This window comes from Myotis daubentonii, chromosome 16, assembly GCF_963259705.1.
Source record: "Myotis daubentonii chromosome 16, mMyoDau2.1, whole genome shotgun sequence".
NCBI lineage: Eukaryota > Metazoa > Chordata > Mammalia > Chiroptera > Vespertilionidae > Myotis > Myotis daubentonii.
The window spans coordinates 41,793,284-41,818,764 of NC_081855.1; the positions used below are offsets into that span (position 1 = coordinate 41,793,284).

At 43.2% G+C, this 25,481-nt stretch overlaps 1 protein-coding gene across 7 annotated transcripts in view; it reads right to left on the reverse strand.

The window, feature by feature from the left end:
- Positions 1 to 25,481, reverse strand: part of STAT5B (signal transducer and activator of transcription 5B) — a 69,476-nt gene that overhangs the window by 40,221 nt on the left and 3,774 nt on the right. For 2 of the 7 annotated variants that reach the window (XM_059670211.1, XM_059670210.1), the window contains exon 1: positions 21,479 to 21,503. The exons of 1 other annotated variant lie outside the window; for it this stretch is intronic. In XM_059670211.1, coding sequence (XP_059526194.1) covers positions 21,479 to 21,488 — 10 coding nt within the window. In that variant the 5' untranslated portion in view covers positions 21,489 to 21,503. Of the gene's footprint in view, positions 1 to 11,851; positions 11,971 to 19,585; positions 19,720 to 21,478; positions 21,504 to 25,481 lie in introns of those variants that run through there. 4 more of the 7 variants (XM_059670206.1, XM_059670205.1, XM_059670207.1 and 1 more) reach the window with 4 other exon arrangements.

The following is a 25,481-nucleotide window of genomic DNA, read 5'->3' on the forward strand; positions in this document are numbered from 1 at the left end:
GAGGAGCTAAGCCTACCGACATGCAGATTAGGAACCACATTTTCAAAGCTTTAATAACCCCCTGGCGGTATCCAACAAGCTGTTGAATTCACGTGTCTTTGGATACTTATTGTGTATGCACCACTGGCTAGGTCTAGGTACAAAGCAAAAACTAGAAATGCAGGGGTAAGAAAAATTGTCAAGCCCTCGCTGGTTTGGCTCAGTGGATAGACCGTCGGCCTGCAGGCTAAAGGGTTCCAGGTTCGATTCCAGTCAAGGGCACATGCCCAGTTTGCGGGCTCAATCCCCAGTAGGGGGCGTGTAGAAGGCAGCCGATCAATGATTCTCTCTTATCATTGATGGTTCTCCCTCTTTCTCCCTCTCCCTTCCTCTCTGAAGTCAATAAAAATGTATTTTAAAAAAAGAAAAAGAAAAATTGTCAAGTCTCCAAATATAGAGTCATACTAAAAAAAAAAAATCTGGACACAAAGGGACAAATATTATATGATTCCACTTATATGAGATACCTAGAATAGTCAACTTTCTTTATAGAAGGAAAGTAGAATAGTGGTTGCCAGGGCCTGGGGGGCGGGGGTGGGAGTTATCATTTAGTGGGTACAGTTTCAGATTGGGAATGATGATGGATGGTGGTGAAGGTTGCATGACAATGTTAATATACTTAATATACTTAAAAATGATTCAACTGGTTAAAAAAAGTTTTTTCTAATGGGGGGGAAAGCCAGTTGGTGCCTAGTGAACTCACATTTCTTCTGCCCTTAACTCTGAAATTCAAAGGAAACAGAGAATTGGCTTTCCCTTCTTTTTCTTTCTTCCACAGTGAAAGGCATGCTTTCAGCCCTTCTGAGGGGTGAAGCAGCCTCTGAATATATCCTCTCTGTTGAGATTAAAGGGGAATAAGTAGAATTAAAATATCTTCAACACGAACCAAAGCTTATTATCAGAGACTAGAGGCCCAGTGCATGAAATTCATGCACAGGCAGGGTCCCTAGGCCTGGCCGGCAATCAGGACTGATCAGGGCCTTCTGGCTGCTGGCCAGGACCTTCCTTCATTCCACGCCGCCCCCTGGTGGTCAGCGCACATCATAGCGAGCGATCAAACTCTCGGTCTCCCGGTCAAACTCCCGAGGGGACACCGAAAATACAGCAGGGAACAAAACAGATATGTATTTTATTAACCTTAGACTCTAATATATTTTGGGGGGGGGGTTAATCCTGACCCAAGGATATTTTTCCATTGATTTTTAGAGAGTGAAAAGAGGGGAAGAGATACAGAGAGAGAAACATCGATGTGAGAGAGGCACATCGACTGGTTGCCTCCTGCATGTGCCCTGACTAGGGCCAGGGATCAAGCCTACCCCCAAGGTATGTGCCCTTGACCAGAATCAAACCTGTGGCCCTTCAATCTGTAAGTTGATGCTCTATCCACTGAGCCAAACCAGCTAGGGCTCTAGTTATCTATTATTAAAAATACTTGAAAGTTTAAATGAATACAGCCTATACTATATTTGCTCATTTTTGTTTTTAGTTTTCTTCTTTTTATTTCTGTTGGGGGGGAAAAAGGATACCACTTGACTATTATTGAATCTTATAGGTAAACAGCAAGGTCTGTGCATTCAAACCAATATTTGGGGAGAAGTTTTCAAAGGGTCTCAACAAAATCAGGGTAACAAGGGTGATGGCAGGCTTCTGTGAATGCCCTGACAATGTGAAAGCAATTTATGAAGCCGGGACATGTGTTCATTCCTGCTGAAAGTCGACCATCTTTATGGAGCTATAATACGCGCAAAACAAATCAGGTCTAATTGAGGATCCCACCGTTAAGATCACGTCATTGTGGCATTAGTGCAGCTTTTTCCCAGCAGACACAGTTTTATGTAGAGGATAACTTCCATGCTTGCCACAATCAAATCATTTATCTTTCAAAGTTGGTTTGCAGATTCGATCTCTACAAGGCTCTAAAAATATAGAGCACGGAGTTAGAAATTCACAATGGGACTAAAGTTTCTCCCCACCAACGCATAACAGCACAAGGTGGTAGGTGGCTGGCAAACATTTCGTTTATCCTTTTCCCCCACGGAATAAAATATAGGTCAAATTCTACTAAAACAACAAATACATCACAGTGAAAACTTTAGGTGTATTAAAAATACTTTTAAATACTTTAAAATGCATCATCTACTTCTGAAGTCAACACAACAATCTTTTATTCAATATAATGAATATAATGAATGTTAAAACAAAAGAATCAGGCTCCTTGGGGCATAACAACTTTTGTATATGCTCTTAAATTTTCACCTAAGAAAATATTTCAAATATTCTAAAATAGTTTGTGATATTATACTGGGAAAATAATTTTCCTTTATGGAAACAATCCTCAATTTTATTGAGGAATCAATGGCATTCAATAAAGAATACCAGAAATGTTTTAAGTATTATAATCAACCTACTTTTGGCACCATACTAAAATAAAGGGTTCCTGAAGCACACCTTGTTAAAAGCTACTGGATGTTTTATTCAGCATTAAAAAGCCAACTCATTTGGCTTAGATGTCAGCCAATATGCAAAACCACACAGAGGTTCTATCCATTTCCTCAAGGGTTCCTCCTAGAATCAGGGATCTAGAAAGAACATTAAGATCAACTAAGTAGGAAGGCCTGAAGAACCAAGGCCTTAGGTATTCCCGGAGGTTCCAGAGTCTCTCTACCAAGACGGACTTCTGAAACTGTTCAGCCTTCCACACACAGGTGGAGGGATCATCACCTCACCTATACAGAACTAAAAATTACTCCCCTCCTTAGGTGCCTCCTAGGGCTAAACTAACATGGTGGGGGAAGGGGGCAGGAATGTCTTTTGAAAGGAAAATTTCATCTGTAACTAGAAGATCCCAAATTTCAAACACCAACTTTAAGTATACCATAAAAATGAATAGTAGCTAAGACGAAAAGAAAACAATTTTTTTCTAGGCAAATGTTTCAAACACACACACACACACACACACACACACACACACACACACACACACACCCCAAAGCAAAACAAAACAACAAAAACTCTGTCTGAAAGTGATTTGATAGTTGAACGATACCTAAAACAGAACGGGTTTGGTTTGAGTTGTAAGCAAGGTCATATGGAGGATGAGAGACAATTTAAGCTGCTGCATCCAAATTCAATACTCAGGCCCCTGCACCCTTCTGTAATAAAACAACAGGCAACTCCCAACCTCTCTCCCGTACCCTCTCTCCGGTCACCTTACAAATGAACTCCTATTCCAAAACCATTTGCATGCTTGTTGTTTGGTACATAAACTATTTTCTCAGAGTTACAAAAAGACTTTTTTAAAAATTCCTAGGTAAACCCAAAAACCTCAGTTGAGCCACAACCTTACAAAACCTAATTACCCTTTATAATTCTGTTTCTGAAGAAACGGTGTTAGAATTTCTCGTCAGGGGTGACAGTAGTAACAAGATAATCCCTCCACCCCGTCTGTTGCCCAGCCCAGCTCCCACACAGCACGGACTGGACAAGTCCCACCCCCAGGGAAGAGAAGGGCCTCCAAAGACGTGGGTGATGCTTCAGCCACGCCTTGGTGCAGCGGGTTCCAAAACCGAGCGCATCCGTGTATGCGTGTGTGTTCGGGGGTGGGTGTTTGGTGGGAATTTAGGGGTGTCGTCGTCTTCAGGGAAGCGTAGTTTCTGTTCCCTTAAAGAGTTCCCAGAGGGCAAAACACCCTATTTGAATTTGAGCTATTTGTAAGCCAGATGTTAAAAGTAGGAGACAGCCTGTATTTTATGTTATTTCTTTAGAAAGCCTGTGACTGCACTGTCCGATATGACAGCCACTAGCTACATGGGCTACTGGGCACTTGAATTGTAGCTGGTGTCACGGAGAAACTGCATTTTTAAATTTTGTTTCATTTTAATGAACTTAAATTTAAACTGGAAAACTGGTGCTCAATTTAGTTACTGGAGGAACCAAGTTGGGTATGTGAATCTATCGATAAAGTCGAGATTTTTATGAAATCTGAACACAGTTCATGTGTTTCTGGTGGACATTTTGCATCCAAATTGAGATATGTTGTAAGCATAAAAGTACGCACTAGATTTTGAAGAATTAGCATAAAAAAATGTAAAATATCTCATTAATAGTTTTTATATTGGTTGCATGTCGAAATATTTTTGAGGCACTGGATGAAAGAAAAATATTATTAAAATTTATTCCTATTTCTTTTTACTTTTTTAAAAGGTGGCTATTATAAAATTACATTTACATTTGTACTGGACAATGCTCATCTATAATATTTTACATATTTCCTATAAAACTCTTGTTTACAATTTTCTAGTTCATATGTCTTATTTGTAACATTTATAACTTTCCTTCTACATTTTGCTTAGAAGGAAAAGTTTCTGAAAGCAATCCTAAGCTTTTAAATTAACACTTAGAAATACATGCAGTTTTGCCCTCGCTGGTGTGACTCAGTTGGGTGGGCACCCTCCTGTGCACTCAAAGGTTGCCAGTTTGATTCCCGGTTAGGGCACCTGCCTGGGTTATGGGCTCAATCCCTGGTGGGTGGTGTGCAGGAGGCAGCATATCGATGTTCCACTCTCACATCGATGTTTCTTTCTCTTCCTCTTTTCTCCCCTCTAATAATCAATAAAAAATTGATTAAAAAAAAAATATAAGGCCCTGGCCGGTGTTCTCAGTGGTTAGAGCACCCGCCCACGCACCAAAGGGTCATGGGTTTGATTCCAGGTCAAGAGCACATACCTGTGTTGCAAATGGGAAAAAAAAAATCCTCAGGTGAGGATTAAATATATATATATTTTTAAATAAATAAATATATAAATTGTCGTCACTGTACTTACTGGAATGTTAGTATGAAATTACGCTATTTTGAGTGAAGGTGTACAGAGTATTGTTTTTAAAATTCCTATTCTATTACAGAATCTCCATAGAAAGACATGTTTAAGAAGACTAGGTGTAGTGATTCGTTAAGGGAACTACTGGTGATTATCTGCCATCTGTTAAAAAAATGTGAAATTCATTTTGAATCATATTAAAAACCTATCTTACTGCATATTTCAAAGGAACTTCATGCAAATTCTTACTTATCTCTGTGATTTATTCTCTGAAAAAATTTACTGATCCAAATAAAATGCCTAATAAGACAATACGGTATGTTCAGAAGCACTGATCTACGGAACAAAATAGAAAAGAAGCAGATCTGCCTTCGCTGGTTTGCTCAGTGGATAGAGCATCGACCTGCGGACTGAAGGGTCCCAGGTTCGATTGCAGTCAAGGGCACATGCCTGGATTGTGGGCTCAATCCCCAGTAGGGGGCGTGCAGGAGGCAGCCAATTGATGATTCTCTCTCATCATTGATTTCTCTCTCCCTCTTTCTCTCTCCCTCTCTTTTCCTCTCTGAAATAAATTAAAATATATTTTTAAAAAAAGAAAAGCAGCAGATCTGAACATATATGAGGACTTAGTATATTTTAAAGATGGATTTTCATATGGAAAAAAGAGGGAACTGATGGAAAATGGTGGATTTTTTTTTTATAACTGGCTAACCATTTGTAATTGATTTAGGTTAAAATTATTAATACATATGAAATATTTATCTCAGTGCTTGGCACACAATGAGTGGTCAATAAATATGGATTATTGTCATTTTCAGGAAAACAAAGCTACATTCCCACCTCACTTCTTTTTTTAAAATATATTTTTTATTGATTTCAGAGAGGAAGGGAGAGGGAGAGATAGAAACATCAATGATGAGAGAGAATCATTGATCAGCTGCCTCCTGCACGCCCCCTCCTGGGGATGGAGTCCACAACCCGGGCATGTGCCCTTGACTAGAATCGAACCCAGGACCCTTCAGTCCCCAGGCCAATGCTCTATCCATTGAGCCAAACCAGCTAGAGCCCACCTCACTTCTTACACAGAAACAGATTTCCAATGAATAGAGAGACAAATGCAAAAAAATAAAAATAAAAATAATAGAAGTCTAAAATATTCTAAAAGCAAATACAAATGAAAATGTAATAATCTTTGAGTGTGGCTGGGTTTTCTAGGCATGTCTTACTAGCATGATCAGAGAACAAAAAACTACTAGATTAGACTACATTTACCTACTGCAAAAAATACTACACAAAGTTGAAAGCCAAAAAAATAAAAATAAATAAGAAGAAAGTAGGAGGTCATATGTAAGACAGAAAGATCTCTGGGAAAAACGGGAGCACTTATGACAGAAAAACAGGCTAATATATAAAAAGGCAAATCAGAAAAAAGAAACAAAATTGGCAATAAACATGTGGAACAGTGTCCAACCTTGCTAGAAATCAAAGAAATACAAACAAGTATGAGAGGCTGGCGAAGATATAAAGGTTGTCCACACTCGGTTATGAAGGATGTGGGGAAAAGGCACTGGTTACTGGTGAGCACAGCAGCTGGGATAGCCTTTTTGGAGGGCAGCTGGCACTATCTATGCAAACGACTCAGCAACTCCACTTCTAGAACTTACATTAAGAAGATGGTCTGGTAAATATGAAAAAATCTACTCAGTCTAAGAATCCCCACATGGAGTTGTCTTTAAAAGTGCAAAACTAGCCCTAGCCGGTTTGGCTCAGTGAATAGAGCGTCGGTCGGCCTGCGGGCTGGGGGGGGACCCCGGTTGGGGGCATATGCTGGGGTTGCAGGGTGGATCCCCAGTGAGGGGAGTGCAGGAGGCAGCCAATCAGTGATTCTCTCTCATCACTGATGTTTCTGTCTCTCTCTCCCTCTCCCTTCCTCTCTGAAATTAATTTTTAAAAGGTGCAAAACTAGAAACAACCTAAATATCCATTAATAGATTAACTAAATTATGGTAGAGCTATATAATGGAATACCTTAAATGGTCAAGTAGATGGATATTTATTAAGTCTCTGAGAAAATAAGTCCCTCCTGAGCCCCCAAATAACAAGATCAGACTAGAGGTTTGCTTTCACCGTATATTCGGATTATTTTTCTCTTCTCCATATTTTCTAATTCCATCACCTCTGTTAATAGGGAGCTGGCTGTTTATATTAGGGGCTTGCAACTAGAGTCCATGAGCCTCTTCAAGTGTAAGCAAAATTTCATGCGTATGTGTATTTTACTGGGAAGAGAGTCAATGGTTTTATCGGAGTCTCAAAACATCCTCTAAACCCCAAATGGGTAAGAACCACTGGCATATCTAGTTTAATGGGTCACGGTGTTGTCTAACTGTGCCTTAAAAAGCAGGTGTGATTGTACAGCCCATTCATTCACTAGTCAACAAATATTTACTTCGTACTTACTAAGTCTTACTTAAATAGCCAACTTACTATAAAACTTTGGAATACATTTCTTTACTTACTTTGGAGGTGTTTTAGTTTATTTATTTATTTGTTTGTTTGTTTAATTAATTTCAGAGAGAGGAAGGGAGAGGGAGAGAGAAATAGACACATCAGTGATGAGAGGGAATCATCGATCAGCTGCCTCCTGCACGCCCCCTACTGGGGATCGAGCCTGCAACCCAGGCATGTGCCCTGACCATGAATCCAACTGCAATTTCCTGGCTCCTGGCTCGACCACTGAACCACACGGGCTGGGCACCTTGGAGGTATTTTAAACACCACCCTCCCACACATAAAACTTCAAAAAGCCCTCTAGCAACTAAGAGACAAAAAGCAAATTAAAGAGTTTCCAACAAAATTATGTTAACGTCTGAAAGAAGGTGTTTTGTGTTTGTTTTTTGCAGTCTTTTGAATTTCACATACATTGAACTCCTTTAAGAAGATAACCTTCAGATTTACAGATTGGAAAAGACTTATCTTTGTGAGGACAGCCAAGTCCTCAAAATCGGTTAAAGACAAGTAACACAAGCAAGTAACTAGTTTTCCTGAAGACAGCGATAAATCATTTTATGCATAACTTTTAAAATATGTTGTAGAATTAATTGATGCTATTATTATAAAATACATGATGCTAAATTTGAGGCCCCCAAATTTAAATGATTTCTAAAATACCTCATGGTTTGGTGAAGATGTCTAAGATACATAAAAGAAGAAACTGGGCTAACTGGTCACAATAATATCAGTGATAAATCAGCAACTACAAGTAAACTGAAACCAAAGGAAAACATAATTTTGGATTAAATGAGATCATCAAATTTTCAGGAGACAGGAGGTAAGAAGTTATAAGCAAAAAGAACCAAAAAATTAACAGGTTTATTAATGAAGGCATATTGGGCAATATGTTTATGGCTTTCTTTTTTTTTTTTTTTATGGAATCCAACTGGTGGCCATTTTTGTTGTTGTTGCTTTTAATCCTCACCGGAGGACATTTTTCCATTGATTTTCAGAGAGAGTGGAAGGGAGGGGGAGAGACAGAGAGAGAAACATCAGTGTGAGAGAGACACACAGATTTGTTGTCTCCCACACACACCCGACCAGGGCTGGAGGTCGAGCCTGCAACTGAGGTACATGCTCTTAACCAAAATCAAACCCACAACCCTTCGGTCTACAGGCTGATGCTCTATCCACTGAGGAAGACCAGCTAGGGCTATAATTTTATTTTCAATATGTGAAAATATTTATCTTTATGAATTTGAATTAACTACTTATGGATTTAGGTTTAAAAAGCATTAAAAGATACTACCTGGTTTCTTTTATACTTTAGTAGTCTCAAAACTAACTTAAAATAAAATTCTGTTACAGCAAATTTCATTACAATAAATTACAAGGCATAATCTAAGTTAAGGTAGATTTTTACTGAGATGACATTTACATAAAATAAGTAGGTCTTCTGCTGGGCTCAAAAAAATACATGTGGTGTTTTTTTTTTTAAGATTGTAATTTTATTTGCTGCAAAGTAATAAAGACCTAAATAGCCGTGGCTCCAGAATTCTCCTAAAACATCAACTTATAGTGTATTTTCCTTTTTCTTCTTTAAACTCCTTAAATCTAGTTACAAATAAACTACTTAATGTAAATTTAATTAAGTCAGAACACGTCTTTTGTATTACTAATGACATATACCCAAGAGAAAGTATCTTTTGTTAGACATTTCCTTTACCAGATATTCCCAAATGAATACCATAATAAACATTTAGAGAAGTCATTAGGCATGACTAATGGAATTACAAGGAAAAGAAACCTAGCAACCTTTGTAGGTATCATCATGGAAGAGAAAGCAGTACAACAGCAAGTGCAGAAAATATATTGAAATAATACAATGCTCAGGGTTGTAAGAAGTTAAAATAAACTAAGCCTGTTGTTGTTTTTTTCCCCAAAAGTCAAAACAACAACACACACCTTCAACATGAAAAGAACAGTAGCTTAGCAGAGCACATACACAAGTATGTAAAACATTATAATTTCTTTATCATATTTAGAAAACAATATAATTTGTTATCAGTTTATGAAGCATTCCACCAAGTATAGGAAATAACTCAGCGCTCAAGTTCAAAATATTTTAACTCTGAAAATGCTGAATACAATGGTAATGATTTTAATATAGCTCTTCAACAAAATACATCATCTAATCATACTAAATAAGTATACCATGCCAAATAGTTAACACAAATGCAGATTATTCATTTTTCTGTTCCTAAAAAGGAAACATTAACTGCAAACAAAAACAGGTTGTTTATTCTAAGATAAATCAATACACAAATGTCATTTAAAAATTACTTTCCCCCCAGCTTTATTGAGATATAATTGACATATAACATTGTGGAAGTTTAAAGTGTACGTGTACAATGATTTGATGTATTGCAAAATGGTTACCACAATAAGGTTAGTAAACACATCCAACACATAGTTACAATTTGTGTGTGTGTGTGTGTGTGTGTGTGTGTGTGTGTGTGGTGAGGACTTTTAATATCTCTCTTAGCAACTTTAAATTATACAATACATTGTTAACTATAGTCGCTATGCGGCATACTACATCCCCAGAGTTTACAACAGAAGTTTGTACTCTTTGACCACCATCACTCATTCCCCCACCACCCGCCCCTGGCAGCCACCAATCTGCAATTTTTATGAGTTGTTGTTTTTATTATTATTATATCTATATTTAAGTGAGGTCATGTAATATTTGTCTTTCCCTGTCTTCCATTTCATTTAGCATAATGACCTCAAGGTTCATCAATGTTGACACAAATGGCAGGATTTCCTTATTTTTATGGCTGAATAACACTCCATTATATATAAAGAAAGACTATAAATATCACAATTTCTTTATCAATTCATTAAAGTAACTTTTTTCTTGAGTGTAAAAGTATTTCCTGTTCATTAAACAGGTAATAATGAACAGGAAATGCTAGGAAGTGCGCACACAACACATCTGGAATCTCATAATCCAGAAGAAATCTTTTTTTAATGCTTATTTTTTTTTCCAAGCACAATTGTATGTGGTTTTTAAAAAATAATTGGCTTTTTAAAAAAATATTTTTTTATTGATTTCAGAAAGGAAGGGAGAGGGAGAAAGAGATAGAAACATCAATGATGAGAGAGAATCATTGATTGGCTGCCTCCTGCACGCCTCACCCTGAGGATCAAGTCTGCAACCTGGGCATATGGCCTGACTGGGAATCGAACTGTGACTGGTTCATAGGTCTATGTTCAACCACTGGGCCATACCAGCAGGGCTATAATTTGCTTTTTCATTTAGTAATATATTATAAACCTTACCTAAGTCATTAAATCCTTTTCATAACATGATTTGAAACTTCTGAATAGCATTCCATTGTATAGAAATTCCTAAATTTAATTCATTAATCCTGTAATGCTGAACATGAAGTTGTTTTCCAATCTATTGCTATTTTAAATAACACAATGAGGAATGGCCTTGTATACAAATCTTTGAACACATTCGAAATTCTGTCATCTAAATGGAACTGTTAGGTAAAAGTGTAGGGACATTTTTAAGGCTCCAATACACATATCAAACTTCAAAAAAGCACCAATTTACATTTCAACCAATGAGTCATGAACTGTCAGTTTCCCTCATATTCCTAAGCAACAATGTTTTTATTTTTTCAATGCTGTTAGTCTGCCTGGCCAGTAGCTCAGTGGTTGAGCATCAACTTATGAACCAGGAGGTCACGGTTCAATTCCTTGTCAGGGCACATGCCCGGGTTGCAGGCTTGATCCCCAACTGGGGTGTGCAGGAGGCAGTCGATCAGTGATTCTCTCTCATCATTGATGTTTCTCTCTCTCTCTCCCTCTCCCTTCCTCTCTGAAATCAATAAAATATATATTTTTAAAAATACTTTTCTGCCCTAGCTGGTTTGGCTCAGTGGATAGAGCATCGGCCTATGGACCAGAGGACCCCAGGTTCAATTCTGGCTAAGGGCAGGCGCTTCAGTTGCAGGCTCCTCCCTGGTCGGGGCATGTGCAGGAGGCAACCAATTGATGTGTTTCTCTCACATGGATATTTCTCTCTGTCTTTCCCTCTCTCTTCCAACTCTCTCTAAAAATCAATGGGAAAATATCCTCAGGTGAGAATAAAAAACAATTTTCCCCCCTTATTTTGTCATTTACCTTTGGTTTCAGGCATTATGAGCATAAAGAAGTTTTTAAGATGTATGCATGTTGTATATGAATATGTATATTTCAATATATTCTTGTATGAGTTGTTCCATAAAAGCCACTGTTTTAAGTTTGTCCTGTTCAAATGTACCAATTAACTGGGATATAATGCTAAGTTTTGTTCAAACTAGACTTCACATTTGGGTAATAAAAATTCAAATCCATAAATTCGGACGATGTCACATTTCTAGGACAAAATTTAAAATGCGTGCTTAAGGTAATAAGCTATCTTACTTAAGGACCCATCCCTTTAAACTTACGTGCCTTGCTCTGGTGTTGCAAAATCAAGGGTTCATGCTTCAGCACCAGCTCAGCATGTTGACTGCAGCCATGTCATTCAGGAAGCCAAATGTTTTCCATTTTGTTTTTGTTTTTTGTTTGTTTTTTTAATATTTTTTATTGATTTTTTACAGAGAGGAAGGGAGAGGGATAGAGCGTTAGAAACATCGATGAGAGAGAAACATCGATCAGCTGCCTCTTGCACACTCCCTGCTGGGGATGTGCCTGCAACCAAGGTACATGCCCTTGACCGGAATCGAATCTGGGACCCTTGAGTCCGCAGGCCGATGCTCTATCCACTGAGCCAAACCGGTTTGGGCTTCCATTTTGTTTTAATACCTTCAACAGTTAAAGAGGAAGGCCAATCTCTATTCACATCACAATGAATTTAGTATTTTCGCTTGCTATTTAAACTCATTACAAGATAAACTTATTTTAGGATAAGCTTCAGGGTTTCCATTTATCACTACATAACTGAAACAATAACAACATAAAAAGAAGGAATATTTGCACTGCATCCCTATATATGAGACCTCCCATACCTTTTGGAATGAGGCTCTACAATGTCCAATTCTCACTATCATTCTCCCTCATTTTCTACCAGAAACAGATCACAAATCCTAAAAACATAAACCCACCGGGTAAACTGACGGTTACATTTTGTAAAGAGCTGCATATTTCTGTAAATCTCCAGTTTGCTCAAGCCTCAAAGATGACCAAGAGATTTTTAGAAACAGGAAACAAAAAAAAAAATAGAATTAGCATTATTTCTGAGAGGTAATTTTAACTAAACGATGGATGACTATATTTTGAAGAATGCTCTATGATCAAGCTGGAAAATTCCAATTTTTAGTACCTCAACAGAATTAGGGCTAAGCAGTTTCTTTTTGTAAATACTACAATGACATCTGTGAATCTTGCTTAGTTAAAACATGTCCCCCAGGTTGGATTTTCAAATCCCGTTCTTTACAAAAACAGTAGCGATTTGCCACCAGCTACAGGCTCTGAATGTTAGACAACGTAAACTAGTTTTTCATAAACTTTCTAATTTACTCCCACCTAAAGGCTGGAAAACCCCACTGAAGGCTTCTTAGACTCAACAGACATGTTAAAAAGCGTTAATTGTAGGATCTCACTGACACAAACATAAGGAAATTCTGAGTTATAGATACTTCACATGAAGCTTTTTCCACTGACACTGTAACTTTTGTCAACATTCAAAGAAAATTCAACCCTGGTCAAAGGTGACAGTTTGACAATCCTGGAAGCTAACATCCTCTGTTTATTTGAACTAGTTTATACTCTCTGCTCAGGGAATTAAAGTTTTTTCTCACCCCTCGACTTGATCTTTCAAATTCAAATCACTACACTTTAGGAATGAGGCTCGACAGTGCACAATGTAGAGTCTTGTGAATTATATCTTCAAGATTTAACTTCACAATCCACCTCCAAGGAAAGTGCTCAGAGGAAATAAGCATCAGATATGAAAAGGAATATGTTTCTTAGACTGGTTTCTAATGACCATTTGCCTGGCCCTAAACACACAGTAATTTGTTCAGCGGCCTGTACCCCCACCCCCAAATTAAAATTCTTAAGTCCTTCTATCTCAGAAATCACAATTAGTGGCTTTAATAAAACAAGAATGGGGCCGTAAATCCCTTCAAAATAAAGCCGTGAAGAAAATGAGCTGGATACTTGAGTCCTGGGCCAACAAACACTCGTGTCACCTGCCACATTGGCACAAGAGTTCCTTTTGTTTGTAAATAAAGGCCAAGAAGACAGCTTACAGCACTTCTCCTACGGTGCATATGGTAATGCTCGTGAAAGAACAACACAGGACAACTTACAGTTAAAAATTAAGACTCTCTCTGCTTTAATGTAATTTCCACCAGAAACATATACATTAGTTGGAAAAAATGCTTATCATGTTCATAACTTCAAAAAATCCCAATTATATTAAATGTTTTTCTATGTAAAAAAAAAAAGAGTCCATTTTGGAACACAAATAAAAATGTATGAGCCTTAAAGAAGCCACTGTCTCACTGCACAGTCGCAGCTGCCCACACTCCTTTGCAGGACAAGGGTTAGGAATGCGCCTCTGAAATCAAAGTGGCCTGGATCTGGATCCAGCGCCGTCATTACTAGCAATGTGACCTTGGGCAAGTTACTTAACTTCTCTGTGGCCATTTCTTCATCTTTTGACTGAGGATAATACCCCCCACCCCCCAACCCCGCCGCCAGAGGATCATGAGTGAAAACATGGCAAGAGCTGTAACACTGTCTGCTTGGCACGGGAAATGGACAGTGTTAGCTATTATTTTTTATTATTTTTGTACTTTTAGGCTTTGGACATAATCTGAGTTACTTTTTAATAAATTTTCTGATCGCTTTTTGAAAGATGGCATAATAATGAGTATATCTTCCCAGAGGAGCCCATAGTAAGCAGAGCTATAGCCTAGAGTCGTAAATCATCACTTTTAGTGCAAATCATGGATGTGGCTGTTACTGGTAACTTTAGCTTGATTTCCCATATGCCAAAAAAATCCCCTACGAGCGGAAAACAAGCAGTATTAGAAAACCCTTGGGTTTGTCCTGTTAGCATTACAGAGTAAAGCCAAACTCACTTTTACTAGCCTGATGGGCACTGAAAATCTTAGTCACCAAATTAATCCCAACAAATAACAACAACTGATTGGCTCATTGATGTATTTCCCCTTGTCTTCCCCAACCTTTCTCTAACGAGTCAGAAAGGAAAGTTTTTATATTTTCTGAGAATCTTATTACTGCTCTCAAACCATCCTCTGTATCTTAGTATAATTAAAAAATGAGTCAGCACAAGCACTTCAAATACCTCACAGTGCATAGAATATGGAGATATTTCTCTTCATAATAGAAATCTGGGAAAATAAAAAGAGTTAGTCAGAGTGTCAAAGGCAAGGGAAGACTAAATGGACAGTGAGTGTCGGACCAGATTTTGCAAGCTAGCTTCCAGAAGATAAATAAATGTTCTTTATCAATCAATATATGTATTTTTCATCTTAATGGTATTATAATACCTGGGAATGGATGTAACTATTATGAATAAACTCAAAGAATATCCAGTAGATGACAAATTATAACTTCTCCTTTCTTGAGTAATGGAGGGGGGTGAGGGAGGTTATGATACTCTATATGTATTAACCATTGTGCATTTGCAAATCACATAATGCATCACTGCCCAACATGCTAATGCAGTACTGCCTTTAGCAACGTGATCCAAAAGAAAATGTAGGATGAGCGCCCCTAAATGTAGGATAAGGCAAACATATTTGAATGCCAATGAAATTACGAGTCTATTTAGTCATGACACTTCTTAGAATCAAGTCAGCTGAAGGCCCAGAAAAGACCACCTGCTTCAATGTCTGAAACAACATTATCACATGCCCCTTTCAAGAACGTACTTCTCAAGGCTCCACGTAACTCACACCCCAACATACATATAAACAGTAACCTACCACATGAAAATTACTGGGGAGGGCCAAGGGAGAGTTTACGGCTCAGGATGATGATTCCTCCAAAGTTCTACCACCATCCCCTAAATGTTTCCTTGCTCTTATTTGACTCCTCCATGACATTCTGTATGGCTTTCAAGTGAAGCCGGAAAAAACTGCCATATTCACTGTTTAATACATGGGGCTCTATATTGTATAAAGCAGGGGCAACCTTGAGAGAGAGAGAGAGAGAGAGAGAGAGAGAGAGAGAAACATCAATGATGAGAATCACTGATCAGCTGCCTCCTGCACGCCCCACACTGGGGATCGAGCCCGAAACCTGGCCATGTGCCCTGCCCGGGCATTGAACCGTGACCTCCTGGTTCATGGGTCGATGCTCAACCACTGAGCCACAGCGGCCGGGCTGGGCAGCCCTCCTTTAAAAGCTGACATCCAAGGCTCCACAGAACACGATTCAGCCCCATCTAGTGCTGTGCAGTTTCTAGGTACCTGGGAGGAAACAGATGGCAGTAGCCGCCCCCTCCCTCGCTTTTTTTAAATTGCGTATTTGTTGTTTTTAAAGATTTATTCCAAGGCTGCTAAATCTTGAAGAGAGCTGGGGCAAGTTTCAGGAATGTCTTGCCTTCCCAATTGGGTATTCGGGCTGAGCTCCGTAAAACTGTCATGAAGCAGCGCAACAGGTCAAAGACAAACCACATGGCATCTGATGCTTGTCTTTGTTTAAAATTGAAATGTGACACCAGAGAAGGTTACTATGTGGACCTAATTTTGAAAATACAAACAGGAAGCACCCCCACCCCAATATTACCATAAAAAAAAGGAAACCAAACCTCAAAGCTACCTTCCAAGGAAGTCATGGGTGTGACCAAAACTAACAAAAGTAATAAAACGTCATCTAAAACCCTGAAACCACCAAAAGTGAGGGTCTCATTCAACCAACTAAAAATCTAACACCTGAAATTACTCCTCTCTTTGATTAGTGAAACTAGCACAGATCTAGGTATGTAAAATCTTCTCCAAACTGGCTTAGGTTTTTCAATAGTAAAGAATCATCATTAATAATTTTTTAAAATCCAATGTCAATACTCTACTTAAAATAAGGACATCCTAATTAAGAGTGAATACAATTTTAAAAAACTTTTTATCACTGTGATGCTCACAATTTAAATGTACCAAACAAAACCTGTCGAATCAATGGAAAGTAGATTGTTAAATCTGACTTCCTATTCCCAGAAAGAAGCATAAAACTTGTGTTTCTCTAACACTGCAGGGGAAAAAACACTTCTTATTTTAGAACAGTTCTATTAACACGGCTCAGATTTAAAGGAAAGTTTTTTTTTCCTTTAAACACCACACAAAATTGGGCAGTTAGTTTCGAACTAACGTCTAAACATTATTTTTATTAAGAAGTTCCCGAGTCAAACTATTTTGATACTTTATTATCTAGTAAAAGGATATTTTCCTGAAGAGTAACCTGGAGTTATCGGATAACTTTTTAAAAGAATACGTTTCAAATGCTCAAAACCCGTGAATGAAAATGGGAATAATGTGGTAATCTATATTCTAATAGAAAGGAAAAATGTGTCGCTGGTCATAAGAACATTCAGAAATCAGTGAGTACTTTATGAATGCGTACATGTCTGTAGGGCACTAGAATAGTGAAGCTTTTTTTTTAATTCTACCTGCAACCTGCAACCAAATCTTGAGCATATCATTTACCTACTTATAACATCTTCCTTTTATAAGACTACCTACGTTACTTACCGACACAAAAACAAGTCAAAGGAACCGCCACGAGGACACTCATAAATATAAACCTAACACAAGTCGCAAATAACTTGAATGTAACTTGAAAGAATTTTAACATAACTTCAAAAACTGACATAAATACCAAAAGTGCAATAAATGACACCTTGATGTGTTTTTTGGACATACAAACACTTTTAAAAATCAATTGAGAGCAAGGAAATGAAGATGAAATGAGAAGTTGGGCCACAATAGGAAGTGCTGACCAAAATATTTGTGTTGTAACACTCCAAACAATGATAGCACTGTTTTCCCCTCCCATCACATGTATCATGAAGTACCCATCTAAGAAAGACATCCACCTTCAATTTCTTAACACAAAATCCATATTAATATCCTGTTGACAAAAATATGAATCCTGAAAAGGCAAGGCCTGGTGAGAAGGTGGAATAACGTATGTAGCTGGGTATACAGCAATGATTTTGTGCAGAGTTTAGCTCCAAGTTATGCAATAACCAAACTGCTGGTGATAGAAATCAACTTTTTTTTCCTTCTTTCTGATGTTTTGTGTTTTTAAAGAAAGATCTCTTCATTCCTTCCTTTATGTCTCAACCAGGTGCTCAAAATGTTTATCTTCCAAAGGCCACAGAAAACAAGTGATCTGCTAGGTAACACTTACCTGACCAAAAGTGTGGTACTCTTTTAATTCAACAGGACAGATGTCACAAATGGTCACACAGTACATTTTTTCTGCCAATCGGCAGCCCTTCTCCCATTTATGCTATCAATTCTAACAGCTGTCCTCTTCCATGAGGCGGAAATTGGTACCAAAACAAACAAAAACTCCAACGCCTTAAAAGAAACCTTCAAATGTGGGATCCATCGGCAAAGCTCAGAACCCACCCAATGTTCAGAACGTTACAAAATAAAATCAGAAAACAGGAAAGGCACGCTAAATACAATATATCGTCTTCTAAAAACGACGAAAGGCACACTAAATAAAATATATCCTTTTCCAATGACTATAAGCAAAGGCACAAAAACCGAAAAACCCTGTAGAAAGAGGCGAAGTTCTATTATCTCCATTGAACGACAACGAAATTATTTGAGGTAATATTCTCAACAGCTGAAAGCTTATTATGGCCCAGGCGGCTATCCAACCACTTTGGAAACCTAAGATACAAGCAGACGATAAACACCATTTGAAGACTGGAAGAAAAAAAAAAATGACATAAGATCAGTTTAATAATTTGATGACACACTAGTCCTTTCAAAGGGCACTCATTCCCCCAAAGCACTCCCGAGACAACTTATGAAATTCTCCGCAGGCCAAGATCGACTCCTTCGCTGTGCCCTGGGACGAGCACTGATCTGCGAGCTCTCCGGCCGACATTTCAGTCCCCGCACGACCTCCCAGCTGTGCGACCTGTGCAGGCCACGCACTCCACCTGCCTGGGCCTCAGTTTCCTCTTTTGCACCATCCAAGAACGTGGTGGCATCACCGCCAGGGCCCTCTCCACCTCTGGCCTCCTGTCGCCCGCTCTGAGCTCTGAGCATGGCTTGTTTATTTCAGCTGTGACAGCATGACGGGACCAGAAGGAAAAGCACCTGGCGTGGCTAGGGAAAGAGAGGACCGCTCTCTCTTTTCGCCTTTAAAATTCTGGTGGTTCTCACTCATCTCAGCTTCCTGAGAGCTGGCACCTGTTTGTCTCCCCGGCCATTTCCATCACTGCTGGCTACAAGTGTCTGCAATCGCCTCTTGCTCCACACACGTTCCTTCCTGACCATCTTGCCAGATTCCTCCAGCCTCAGACCAGCTTTGGGGACACACGGCTCCCCTTCCTCCGACTCTCTATCTACCCCAGACCCCAGGTGCACTTTTTCTTTTTCTTTTTCTTTTTTTTTTACTCTTTATCCTGAGCTAGGAAAAAAAAAAAGAAGAAGAACAAGAAGGCGCTGCATCCCCCTGCCTCACGCATGCACGAGCCGGGGCCTGGCGGGTGCATATGTGGGATCCCGCACCCAGAGCCTCATCGACACGTTCGTATTCGCTGCCTCGACTCCTTATAAGGCTCTGCTCCCTGGCGCTCCGCTGACCCCCCTGCCCCCGGGCACCTCGGGCTCGCCCACCCACCCGCCGCAGACACCGCTTTTGAAAGGAGGAACAGCAGGGGACGGCGGGGCTATTCGGAACTGCACCGTGAAAGTGTGAGTGGCCCCTCGGCTCCCAGGGCTGGGCGCCGGGGGCCCTCGCGCCCCCTCCCTGGAAACGGGCGCACACGCCGCCTCGGCTCTGCACCTTCCGCCCGCCGAGGCCCCCGCGCGACGCCCCCTGCACGCCCGCCCCGCCCCGCGCCCCCGCCGCCCCGCGCGGCCACCGCGGCCGCCTCCCTGCCCGGGAGCGATGGCGGCGCTCGGCCCTGCCCGGGAGGACTCGCCGGTCTGGCCCCCGCGCCCAGCTGGGCCCTCCGCTCCTACCTCGCCCAGCCCCTCGGGCGCCAGCAGCTGCCTTCCGCCCGCCTCTCGCTCGCTCCCTCCCGCCTCCGGGCCGCCGCGCGGAGTCGCCTGCGCAGGGTCCCCGCCTGGGTGACGGCTCCGGCCGCCGACTCTCCCAGCGCCCGGGCCCACGGGGGCGCGCGCGCCGCTCGCTCGCGGAGATCGGCCGCGCGCGCCGCCCGCCACCCGGAGCGCGCCCCGCTTCCTGGTTCCGCCTGGAGCGCGCTCGCGAGCCCGCCGGCCCTCTGACCCCCTCCGCGGCCGCCCAGGAGGGACCGGCTACCCTCCGCACCCCCGGGGTGGCTGCACGCTCCGGGGGGGGGGGGGGCGGGGGCGGGGCGCCACGCGCAGCCCCTCGTGGCCCAGGTGGTGTGGCTTCCCCACTCGGGTCCCCAGCCAGGTCCCACGAGCCACGAGCACATGCTGCTTTGCTCGGTGTGGACCACCACTCGCGGGGCTCGGGGCGGACTGTGTGGTCGTGCGGATTGCGCCCCCCCCTCCCTTCCCTGGGCTCGAATTCTGGGTCCTGTCCCTCCCAAGCCGAGGTCAGAAGTCCGCCACTGGCCCATCAATAATTATCCCGGGTTTGCCCCCAGGAGGGCGTTTCAGCCAGGGCTCCTGCTGCTTACCACCCAGACGGTGGAGAGCCTGGAAGGACACAGTTTACATTCACCCTGGCCAACTGGGTCCATCCACTGGTCCAGAGTGTATCTATGGGGGACTTGGGCGGCTGAGACCATTTCGCTCCCTGGGGAATACTGCTAGCAGTCAGAGCTGCAGGAGGGGCTGACTGCTCTACCCAAAAAGAGAAATAATAAGCAGGATCACTGCTGTAGGAGCAAGAGGTCTCTGAGACCCTTTTCCACGTAATAGGGAGGGGGTGCGGTGTCTGAGAAGGCAGCCTGAGTCACCCACTCTCCTCTCTTCTGGGTACATCTCCGGAGCTGGCCCACGGTTTCCCTGGCAACCCTCCAAGGGCCAGCACCAAAGCAAGGCATGTCAGATCTCCAGAGCCCCAGCTGCAGGGGCAGAAGATGGAGAAGGACCCCACACATACACACAGAGATCCCTTCCCTACAGTCAGAAAATCTACATGTCCAGGGATGACCAAGATCGGCAAGGCCTCAAGTTCTCCCATAATCCTCCTTTGGCAGCTCTTCCCAGCAGCCTCCTCTTCACCCCCAGAATAACACCAGCCACAAAGATCCTTGTGTCTGCAGCTGATCACAAAGTCCTTCTCCCTGACCCAGGCTCCTGCTTCTATCCCACACTCTGGGCCAACACCTGGCACAGAGTAGGTACAGGGAGCTTGGAGGCTGGAGCAGGAGGACAGGCCTGAGCAGGAAGCTGGACAGAACCTCCAGCCCTGAACTCTCTGGCAACCCCTCTGACAGTCACCGTCCATGATGTTTCGACACCAGGGCACCACATTTCTCTTTCTTACCTGCACACCTTCTGTTCCCTCTGCCTGGAATGTCCTCCTGCCCTCTTGATGTCTGCCCTTCGGTGACACCTGTTCCAGGCAGCACAAACCTCGCCCTTCCTGTTCCCCACCACACGTTCATGCCTCTATTATGGCACCTCTGGTGTTAAAGGACAATTTGTTTATGCGTTTCTCTACCCACAAAGGGCAGACACAGTATCCCATTCCCTTTAAAATCCCCACCCAGTGCCCAGCCCAGAGCAGACATCCGCTAAATATTTGAGGACCCAACTCTTTGCACTAGGAAAAGAAATGGAAAACCAGGAGGACTGTGTAGTAGTTAATAGCACAGACTTTAAAACCAGGCTCACTGTCAACTCCTTCAGCCATGTGACCTTAAGTTTTCTGCCTCAATTTCCTCACTGTAACATGGTTATAGTCATAGGACCTACCTTGCTGCATTCTGGTGAGAAATGAGTTAATACATATGAAGTGCTTCCAATGCTGTAAGGCACTACAGAGATGTTAACTATTTGAACTGATTTTAGCAGCAGCTAACATTTGCATCCCTCTTCCTAGGACTGGTCCGTCCAGCTGCCTCCGCTGCTGTGCCTCAGGGTGCTAGTTTGAATGCTGTGGAGGGTGGGCAGGAAAGGTTCTTTATTGCTCCTCTCCTAGCACATCTCTGACTGACCACTAGGTACCAAGCTAGAGCTGGCTGGCTGTGTACACAGACACGAAGAACAGAATGTTCTGGGTTGCTCCCTCAGCAAAACAAGAATGTTGTCAACTTGAGACAGGAAGGAAGGTCCAATACCTACCTCTAACTACTTGCCAATTCAGATGAAGTGAGACCCTCTTCCCCTGGGCCTTGGGGATATAATCCCCTACGTTGAGGGGACACCAGACTGAGACATAACACATAAGGAGTCCTAGAAAGAAAGAAATTGAACAGGAAGCTAGGATCCAGAAAGACCCAGCAGAGAGCCCACACAGAAAGGTCCTGGAGGCATACCGGCACATGCAGAAATGTCCACAGGACAGCGTTGATGTCATCTCCTCGCCCACGCTAGCCTGGACCAGGAGAGAAAGAGGCTTGAGGGAGAGCCTGGAAGTCTGGTGGGCAGCCTTGTCTATAACTCTGATTTATTTGTTTTTTAACACTGTCCTTTTTTAAAAATATATATTTTTATTGATTTCAGAGAGGAAGGGAGAGGGAGAGAAAGATAGAAACATCAATGATGAGAGAGAATCATTGACTGGCTGTCTCCTGCACGCCCCCCACTGGGGACTAAGCCAGCAACCCCGGGCATGTGCCCTTGGCCAGAATCGAACCCGGGACCCTTCAGTCCACAGGCCGACGCTCTATCCACTGAGCCAAACCGCCCAGGGCAGTGGTCGGCAAACTCATTAGTCATCAGAGCCAAATATCAACAGTACAACGATTGAAATTTCTTTTGAGAGCCACATTTTTTTAAACTTAAACTATATAGGTAGGTACATTGTTATTAACTTAATTAGGGTACTCCTAAGGCTTACTTAGGAAGAGCCACACTCAAGGGGCCAAAGAGCCGCATGTGGCTCGCGAGCCGCAGTTTGCCGACCACGGACCTAGGGAACTCTGATTTATTCTTAACCAGGCGCTGACTCCCTCCCTTGTTTTCATGGACCATCATGTGGCTGCCACAGAGAACAGATGCCACACTTCACATTCTCCCCCAGCCCTGCCTGCCCACAGGGAGAGCAGGAGGCCATTTTCTGGAAATGTAACTGAAACCACAGCCATGATCCTCTCTAGCCAGAGACCCACGCTCATCTAGCTCCCCTCTCCAGACCTCTCTGGACCCCTGGAATCAGGTGGGCGCTGGGGAACCACTGGCCACACAGTAGCCAAGGAAGGACACCTAGGAACTTCTCTTGTTTCTTCCCTATTAAATTAGCACACACCCCAGGAGCTACAGAAGGCATCGGATAACCGGGGAGGCAGAGAGCCCGGGTCTCCGGGGCCTCAGACTGGAGGTTTGTCGCCACCAGTGGTGCAGAAGGCGTTCCACTGGTGTCTGGGCGTATTGCTACCGGGAGTTTGGGTGGTGAAAACAGCTGAATTTTACAGTTAGATCTGGTTCCAAACCCCAGCTCTGCCAACTTACCAGCTGTGTGACCTCAGTCAGAGCATTTCACTCCTCTGAGCGCCTCAGTTTCCCTCATGTGTAAGTCATAGGCGCTAAAGTCTAGATGTATTTGTAAATGCCTAAAATCTTTGTGGGTGTACATGCCAGACCCTAGTACCTGTGGTTGCCCCTGTAGAGGAGGGCTTGGGGGACAGGAAAAGAGACTAACTTTTCACCATATATCCTTTTACTCTTGAATTTTGTACCATCTGCTATACTATCTATTAAAACATTAGGAAAAATGAACTTTTTTTTTTTTTTTTTTAAGTAGAGTGATTAGGAAAGTATCTCAGCATCATGTATGGCTTGCAGAAGGTACTTGATAAAGGAACCTTTTTTTTTTTTCTTTTTAACCTCAGCCCAACCCCAGCCAGTTCGCAGGGCCAGGAGGGAGTGGACATGAGGGTAGAGTTGGGGGATGGGATGTGAGTGACAGATGTGCAGGTCCTTGCCACCTGGAGATTCTCACACGCTGCTCTCCCTCTCGTCCCTGTATGCTTCACCTCTCTGGGCTCCCTTCCAGCCAGAGCTAAGGAGGTGGGTCTCTGGAAAGCCCCAGCCACCCCCCACCTTCTGGGACAGGGTCACTGTGCCCTCTCCTCCTAGAGTCCTGGGGCGATGCTGCATTTTGCAGGGAAGGCAGGGTTGACACAGAGGAGGCAGCAGAGTATGGTATCACCCCAGCCACTATCTTGCTGGCTTGCCTGGCGGTTTAAGAACTCAAAAGTCAGCTCAGCACCAGGCAAAGATGAGGCTGCTGTTGCTGCTGCCATGGGCTGAAAGCAGGTCAGTGGGACTAGAGCAGGCAGAGGTCAGGGCGGCAGAGGAGAGAACCTTCTGGGTGCTGTGGATCAGAGTATATGAGGGGGAGACTGAGGCCTACACTAGCGCAAGGGAAGCTCTGAGCTGTCAGAGCTTGAGGTAGCCCTGTGCTGTTTTAGGGATCTTCATTAATCCAACACATATTTATGAAACCACTATTCTGCGTCAAGCAATAGGACACCGCCCTTTAGGCTACCAGTTAGAGCCGTACAAAGAGACCTGCAATACAGGTAGCATTGAGAGGCTACAGGAATGCAGGGGAGAAAATGCCTAGCTCTACTGGCCAAGGTCTCTGAGCACCTACTACGTGCTAGGCACTGGAGTGAGTCGGCACAGCAATCCCAGGACTGGATTGGCCTTGCTTGTCCTCCTTTTACAAAGGAGCTTGCTGAGCTCAGAGAGGCGGACGTATGTGCCCGGAGTCACACATCAGAGCCAGGATTTGCACCAGAAAAGAGCCTTTGTGTTTTTCTCTATGCCGCACTGACCCTATGAAAGGTAAGGGTGGTGACCAGGTGGCCAAGGGAGGAATGGCATTCCAGGTAGGTGGAATGGAGGGGGCAAAGGTTTGGAGTTGAGAGACGCCAGTGCACTGGGGGACCTGCATGGCTGAAGCCCAGAGTGACGGGAAGGCCCATGCTTGAGGGTGATCACAGCAGCCAATGAAGACCAGGGCAGGAGCCAGTGCGGAGGGGATGGGACATTGGCCTGTTCTGCATGTAGCCTTCACATTCCCCACTTGCTCCTGGGGCTGGCGAGCCTATTTTTGAGGCTTGGAGAGGGCAGGGAAGACGTGGGTGGGTGTGTGCAGTAAGAAACTAGGGAACGATGAAAAACAGAGATGGGGGGGAAAGGAATCCCCTCCAGGCATAACAAAGGAAAGTGGCAAAGTGGTGGGGGATGGCGGGGAAGGAGGCACAAGGCTCTCCCACACAAACCCCAGAGGGCTTGAGGTCGGATACTGGGCTGGCGGAGCCACAAAAGCTTTCCTGTTAGGCTGGAAGGAGGAGAAACTAGCTCAGCAGGAAGAGGGGACTGGTAGTCATTGTGCATGAGGATGGGAGTAAGCTCAGACGCAGGCCTGCTCAGGACAGCGACCAGTCCCGCTCAGCTGCCCAGCTCTGTGCCCATGACCCACCGCTCCTCTCTCACCTGCTGAGGTGGGCCCCTCCCTGCCCTCCTGACTGGTCAGATGCTGCACACTGCCCCCCACCCCACCCCATGTCCTGCCAGCATCTCCCCCAAGGCAGGTGGTCAGGGCTGCTGGGCCAAGGAAGGAGCATTTCCCCTCCCACCCACTCTGTCAGTCCCATACCCCTCCTCTCACTCTGTTCCCAGAAACAGAGGACAGTCGCTACGCCTCGGGGCAGGATGGCCTTGTGTTCCCTTGGTGACTTCACTGTAAATTGACTTCCATGAAGAGTGGTAGAGGAAAGCGGACAGGGGCAGGAAGGGAGAACAG